Source organism: Oncorhynchus masou, chromosome 31, assembly GCF_036934945.1.
Source record: "Oncorhynchus masou masou isolate Uvic2021 chromosome 31, UVic_Omas_1.1, whole genome shotgun sequence".
Taxonomy (NCBI): Eukaryota; Metazoa; Chordata; class Actinopteri; order Salmoniformes; family Salmonidae; genus Oncorhynchus; species Oncorhynchus masou.
Window position 1 is genome coordinate 48,600,454 of NC_088242.1, and position 7,986 is coordinate 48,608,439.

At 40.5% G+C, this 7,986-nt stretch overlaps 1 protein-coding gene across 1 annotated transcript in view; it reads left to right on the top strand.

Annotated features, from left to right (window-relative positions):
• Window positions 1-573: 573 nt before the first annotated feature.
• The window catches only part of nat10 (N-acetyltransferase 10), a 42,858-nt gene continuing 35,445 nt past the window's right edge, over window positions 574-7,986 (top strand). The window contains exons 1-5 of the mRNA XM_064951180.1: window positions 574-700; window positions 921-1,042; window positions 1,141-1,232; window positions 5,755-5,926; window positions 6,045-6,167. Coding sequence (XP_064807252.1) covers window positions 929-1,042; window positions 1,141-1,232; window positions 5,755-5,926; window positions 6,045-6,167 — 501 coding nt within the window. The 5' untranslated portion in view covers window positions 574-700; window positions 921-928. The remainder of the gene's footprint in view (window positions 701-920; window positions 1,043-1,140; window positions 1,233-5,754; window positions 5,927-6,044; window positions 6,168-7,986) is intronic.

Consider the following 7,986-nt stretch of genomic DNA (forward strand, 5'->3'; position numbering starts at 1 on the left):
CTAGTCAGGTCATTACAGTAGATTGCAAAAATTTCCAGAATTCTATTCCCAAAATTAGACATTATCCATAGTGAATAACAAAAATAACATCTTCCTGAATCATTAATGAGTGAATACGATTGCATTAAAATTGTAATTTAAAAAAGTATATATATTTTTGTATGTATTTTGTATTTTCTTGTTTATACTAAAAAAATGTTTAAAAAATATTATTTAACGAGGCAAGTCATTTAAGAACAAATTCTTATTTACAATGACGGCCTACTGTTAGACATGTTTGATGTAAGTTGATACTTGTGTATAATTAAACAATTGATTGCAGTAATGAAATGCATCCACCAAGTGGGAAAGACGGTAGGTAGCCTTTGTACTATCATTAACATATTTTGAAATATCAAAATATGTTGAATATATATAATGTTCACGTGTTTCTTCACCTCATTGCTTGTGAGTATTTTTTGTTTATTTCAGGTTTGTAAACATTTTACCTTCAGGCATTTAGTTAGACAGCGCATTTACTTTTGTCGCATAGTTGTGGCGTCATAGCAGGGTCCTTCAGAACCGCCGTCCCACGTGAGAATTATCGGCATGATTGCAGCATGTTAACTAAACTAACTGCTTCCAGAGTTTTGTCGTGCTTTCATCAACATTTATTAGTTTAATCCGGATTAAACACCAGTGAGTTTACTAACTACGTCAGGTAAGAAAGATAACTTAAACCAGAGAGTTAAATCATATAAATCATAACATAAATAATCTGTAGGATTTAAGGGATGTGATCAGCTAATTGATGAACGACTGTTGTGCCGCTGCCATGTTGTACCCATATGCCCATTGACAAAACTGTCTAGCTTTACATCAGAAATAATCCCCTTGCATAACACCCATACTGGACCAGCCTTACTCCTTTTCGCCCTCAGAGACCACCATGGCAACATTTCGGAAAAAGATAGATAACAGGATCCGTGTCCAGATAGATAATGGCGTTTCCGAGCAACACCGCACCATGTTCGTGGTGGTCGGGGACCATGGCAGAGACCAGGTAAAAATGTCTACTTTAACATGTACATGGTTAAGACATTGATATCAGCCCAGAAGTGTTTGTCATCTGTAATCCATGTTCAATTTAACTTCATCCAGGTTGTCATCCTGCACCACATGCTGTCCAAAGCCGCAGTCAAAGCCAGACCATCTGTCCTCTGGTGCTATAAGAAAGAGCTGGGCTTCAGCAGGTAAATAATACCCTACACGATTCCTTCAGTTATGTTGTTTTTTTAAGGCTTATTAGCTCGGTCCCATATCTGATCATGCTGTATTTAGGCTAGAAGACACAAGGCAGTGCTGTGTCATTAATTAGTGATGTTACTTTTGATACTCGAGTTTCGAGGCATTCGAACTTCGAAGCAGTGTGCTGATGCCTGTATCACATTATCAGAAGTACGTCGATGCTTCTTAGTTTGATCACATACATTTTCAACCTGTGTGTCTATGGAACGCCGTTTGGGTATTTGCATGTAAAAAATAAAATAAAAAATACACGTCACACAGCGTTAACACAGTTCTATTACATAATGTTGTGTGTTCTGAATTTGCACGTGCAAGCCAAGCGCCATCCGTAGCACTATCGAAGCCGGACGAACAATGTCTGCAAACACCGGCCACGAACTATGTGTTTACAATCCCGCCCTGGTAATAAATAAATCATTTGATTGACCACAACTTCTGGGGTAGCTAGCTTTAGCTTGGCACCTAGCCAGCACCAATACAACCAGCCTGAAAGCAATGACAAGTAGAAACTGCAGTCATTTTCATTATTCTTAGCAATGATTTAGGAAGTATTGTAAGTATTAGCTAGCTAGCCACTTGTTGTTCGCCTATTGCAATTGAATTTGAGTAGGTGAAAATAAATAGCTAGCCTGCTACTTAACCCTGTTGCCCAATAAGATAGCTTCATCTGGCTAGTGACGCTCGACCGGACTGGGTTTGGGCGGCAGGCAGGATAGTGGTTGGAGCGTTCGGCCGGTAAACATCTTTTGGTTCTGCCCCTGAACAAGGCAGTTAACCCACTGTTCCCCGGTAGGTCATCATTGTAAATAAGAATTTGTTAATTAAGTTAGTTAAATGGAGGATAAATAAAAATGTGTTGTAATACACAAGGATTGAGCACAATGGTGGAATTTGCATCATTTTAAAAGTGATTCAGAAGGTTACAATTGGTGGAATCATGCCGTATTTGGACTATATAATGTTTTAAACAAGCTTGGAATGTAAAAGCAATGAATTGGGAAACAGCCACAGAACGTAACTGTGAAGAGTTTTGCAAATATTGGCGTTGTAGCTCTTGTTGTGGGACTGTGAAATCACCTCCCCAGTCAGCATATTGTGTGTATTGACATTCATATTGCACTGTACAGCTTTAGCTAAGGATTGGGGATCAATGAAATGGGGTATCAGTCTACTCAATACCCAATATTTTTTTTCACAACGTCCTCCTGAGAGTTACAAAGGGGAGCACAGCCGCGAGCTGCCCAGTGACACGAGCCTACCAGATGAGCAAAATCACTTATATGCTCGCTTCGAGGCAAGCAACACTGAGGCATGCATAAGGGCATCAGCTGTTCCGGACGACTGTGTGATCATGCTCTCTGTAGCTGATGTGAGTAAGACCTTTAAACAGATCAACATACATAAGGCTGCGGGGCCAGACGTATCACCAGGACGTGTGCTCCGGGCATGTGCTGACCAACTGGCAGGTGTCTTCACTGACATTTTCAACATGTCCCGGATTGAGTCTAATACCAACATGCTTCAAGCAGAACACCATTGTCCATGTGCCCAAGAACACAAAGGCAACCTGCCTAAATGACTACAGACCCGTAGCACTCACGTCCGTGGCCATGAAGTGCTTTGAAAGGCTGGTAATGGCTCACATCAACACCATTATCCCAGAAACCCTAGACCCACTCCAATTTCCATACCGCCCAAACAGATCCGCAGATGATGCACTTTCTATTGCACTCCACACTGCCCTTTCTCACATGGACAAAAGGAACACCTATGTGAGAATGCTGTTCATTGACTACAGCTCAGCGTTCAACACCATAGTACCCTCAAAGCTCATCACCAAGCTAAGGATCCTGGGGCTAAACACTTCCCTCTGCAACTGCATGGCAAGCGGTACTGGAGTGCCAAGTCTAGGATAATAAAAAAAACATCAACAGTTTTTACCCCCAAGCCATAAGACTCTTGAACAGGTAAACAAATAGCTACCTGGACTATTTGCTTTGTGTGCCCCCCAAACCCCTCTTTTACGCTGCTGCTACTCTGTTTATGATATATGCGTAGTCACTTTAACTATACATTCATGTACTTAATACCTCAATCAGCCTGACTAACCGGTGTCTGTATGTAGCCTCACCGTTTTTTACAGTTTTATTTCTTACCTATTGTTCACCTAATGTTTTTTTGCACAGTTGATTAGAGCCTGTAAGTAAGCATTTCACTGTAAGGTCTACCTACACCTGTTGTATTTGGCTTATATGACAAATGAACTTTGATTTGATCATATTGTGGGGTGCTTTGCTGCAGGAGGGACTGGTGCACTTCACAAAATAGATGGCATCATGCGGGATAAAATGATGTGGATATGTTGAAGCAACATCTCAAGACATCAGTCAGGAAGTTAAATCTTGTTTGCAAATGGGTCTGTCAAATGGACAATGACCCCAAGCATACTTCCGAATTTGTGGCAAAATGGCTTAACTTATTTTAGGATAGGGGGCAGCATTTGGAATTTGATGCAAAGCATGCCCAAAGTAAACTACCTGCTACTCAGGCCCAGAAGCTAGGATATGCATATAATTGGTTGATTTGGATAGAAAACACTCAAGTTCCCAACTGTTAAGATAATGTCTGTGAGTATAACAGAAGTGATATGGTAGGCAAAAACCTGAGAAACTCATCCAGGAAGTGCCATTATTTTTTAAATGGCTGTTTTTCCATTGAAAGCCTAAGCCTAACAGATTATGTTAGTCTTTAGACATTGTTTTGGGCTTTTATTTTGAAAAATGAGGGAGAATGACAACTTTGAGTCCGTGCATAGTGGGATGTCCCCAGAGCTGGTTACTGCGCGCGACTGAGAGCGCGCCTTTCATGTTCTTCTTTTATATTGACAATGCTATTGTCTGGTTAAAATATGATCGATTATTTAGGCTAAAAACAAGCTGAGGATTGATTGTCAACATCGTTTGACATGTTTCTACAAAATTTACGGATTTGGAATTTTCGCCTGCCCATTTTCACCACGTTTGAGCCATTGGATTACTGAACAAAACGTGCCAACTGAATTAAGGTTTTTGGACATAAAGTCCCTCTTTATCAAACAAAATTAACATTTCTTGTGTAACTGGGAGTCTTGTGAGTGCAACCATACGAAGATCATCAAAGGTAAGTGATTAATTTTATTGCTTTTTCTAACTTTCGTGACTCATCTACTTGGCTGGCAACTGTATGTAATGTTTTGTGTGCTGAGCGCTGTCCTCAGATAATCGCATGGTGTGCTTTCGCTGAAAAGCCTTTTTGAAATCTGAGACGGCAGCTGGATTAACAAGCTAAGCTTTATTTGGATGTATTACACTTGTGATTTCATAAGTTAAATATTTATAGTAATTTTATTGTAGGATGGGGTTGATTCTAATGACTTACATTATTGTGCAAGTCCAAATAAATTAAAACAGAAAATCTCCTGAAGATAAAATTACAACCTAAATCTGCCCCTACACCAACCCTAAATTGTCTTTCAAAGTATTGTCTCCTGACTAGAATCAGTTCCAAACTTGGGTTCACAATCTATTTGGGCAAAATAATGTTCATAGTTAGACAAATCAGTTCACCCTTCCAAAGTTCCTGCTGAATGGGACCTTTTCGCTCTTACAGTCTAATGATAAATTTAGCCTAGTGCTAAATTGTCAATGTCCAAAAGAGGCGAATAATGTATCCTATGGATCTGGGCTCATGCAAGTGGTGGATTAAATCACTAGTATCACATGCTGTGAACAGTAGTAGGCCTGATTTTTATCAACAACGATGAGACTGCCTACCGGGAGGAGGTTTGGGGCCAGGTTAATAACAGCAAAACAAAAGAGCTGATTGTGGACTTTGAGGGGAACCATGCATCCTCATCAACAGGGCCACCTCAGACATTCAAAAAAGACATACACATCTCAGAGGAGCTGAAATGGTCAAACCAAACGGACACTGTGTGCGAAGGTGGCACGACAGCGACTCTTCAACCTCAGGAGGCTGAATAAATTTGGCCTGTCCCCGAGGGCCCTCGGTGTTCTACAGGAGCACCATCGAGAGCGTATTCTCGGGCATTACAGCCTGGTACGGCAACTCCACCGCGCCTGACCCCAGCACACCTACAACACAAGAAAGTAATCAGGTACCTCAGCCCCCCCAAGCCACAGTCTGTTCTCCCGCATCCATCCCTCAGACGTAGAATTGCAGGCCCATATGCTCTGATTTCAAACCGATTTTTTTAGAGATTCATTAGAAAATAAAAGCAGTACTTGTTTCAATGCATGAGGGGAGGTCTGAGGAGAAGGTCAAATCTTACGCCCAATGTGTGAGAGTTGGCAACACTAATTGTCATGGCCAGATGGCACAAACATCTGGGACCAGGCTAGAGAGGGAAGTCTTGCAGTAGGAATGTTTTGAAGGGAGTTAATTCATTTTGCTCTTGTCTTTAAACAGCAACCGAAAGAAGCGCATGCGTCAGCTCCAGAAGAAGATCAAGACCGGCACTCTGAACATTAAGCAAGACGACCCCTTTGAGCTGTTTGTCGCTGCCACTAACATCCGCTACTGCTACTACAACGAGACACACAAGATTCTTGGAAACACTTACGGCATGTGCGTCCTGCAGGTGAGACATGCTTGTTCTTCTTGTTGTCCTGGCTGTCAACACCTGACATCTAACAATCCTTGTGTTTCAACTCTCCAGATTTGTACTGAACTTTTTTGTCTCATTCTCTCTCACACAGGACTTTGAGGCTCTCACTCCCAATCTCCTGGCTCGAACTGTGGAGACTGTGGAAGGAGGAGGGATTGTGGTAATTCTTCTCAGGACGGTCAACTCACTCAAGCAGCTGTACACAATGACTATGGTAAGGCCCCATAGATGGTTTCAGTGAACTGTGTGCTCGTGTATTATTTAATCCTTGCTGGGTTTGAGACCGTGTAAGACTACTGTTGTCTTAATATTGCTGTTTTTATAGTGTATCTGGTAAGTATTCAGAACCCTTCACTTTTTCCACATTTTGTTATGTTATTCTTATTCTAAAATGGATGAAATAGTTATTTTCCCCTACATCAATCTACACACAATACCCCATAAATAATAAAGCGAAAACAGGTTTGTAGACATTCTTCTAATTTATTACAAAATGAAAACAAATCACATTTAAATGTTTCTGGTTTTTTATTTAATTAGGCAATTAGTTAATTAGTTGTCAACTGACTTGAGGCTCCCAAATGGCGCAGTGGTCTAAGGCACTGCATCTCAGTGCTTGAGGCGTCACTACAGACACCCTGGTTCAATTCTGCGCTCTATCACAAATGGCCGTGATTGTGAGTCCTATCGGGCAGCACACAATTGGCCCAGGTTTGGCCGGTGTAAAATAAGAATTTGTTCTTAAATGACTTGCCTAGTTAAATAAAATTAAACGTATTTATTTACAATGACGGCCTACCAAAAGGCTTCCAGCGGGGGATGGGATTAAAAATGAAATAAAAAATATAGGACTAAACTCAACACTACATAGAGACCTAAGACAACATAGCATGGCATCAACGCATGACAACACAGCATGGTAGCAGCACAAAACATGGTATGAACATTATTGGGCACAGACAACAGCACAAAGGGCAAGAGACAACAATAAATCACGCGAAGCAGCCACAACTGTCCGTAAGAGTGTCTTTGAATGAAGAGATTGAGAGAGAACTGTCCTGTTTGAGTGTTTGTAGCAGGGATGTGTGCGCTTTGGGGACTATTAACAGAATGTCACTGGCAGAATGAGTTATGTATATGGAGGATCATTGCTGTAGTAGGTATCTCAGATAGCGGTCAGCTGATTATGATTTTTCAACACCGATACCGATTATTGGAGGACAAAAAAAGCCGATACCGATTAATCAGCTTTTTAAAATGTGTGTGTGTGTATATGTATATATTAAGATATATATATATATATATATTATACGCACACATTTTTGTAATAATGACAATTGCAACAATACTGAATTAACTTATTTTAACTTAATATAATACATATGGGCTTTTGGATGGGTGTTCTTAAGATGATTCCACAGGCTGGTGGTATTTTTTTATTTAGCCGTTGCTGACCTCATGCTTACATCTTTATCACAAATAAGACACCTTGCTTTCCCTGGTGCCAATTCCATGTAATAGTCCCACACTGGTGCCATCTGTAAAACACACACAGCTCTGAAGTAACAATGATACTGAAGAGTCTGCTTAGGAGACAAATACTCTCAACTGTTTGAATAAAAATAGAGTTTAAGCTACCTGTGATGAATGTTGAAAACAAAAACTGTAATTTCTATATGCAGGAAATCCTGTTTTAATAATGGACATGGTAAGAATTGACTACCAAAGTGCGTGTCATCATTCCCATGACACCTTCTAGCAAAATCTGAAAAGTGGTTCCTTCATTCATTTATTAGGATATTTTTAGATTCACTTAAAATAGTCTTTCGTGTAGGCTTACACCACCTTGCCAATTTTATAACTGTAGAGGCGGTTTAAGCCTGCACGAAACACAGACCTTATTTGAAGTAGATCAAGACATTCTCTATGGAAGACATGAACGGTAAAATAACGAAGGAACCCCTTTCAAGTTCAGCCACAAGTTATTACAGGCATTATAACGCGTCGACTATTTCTCTCTAACCCATAAACCC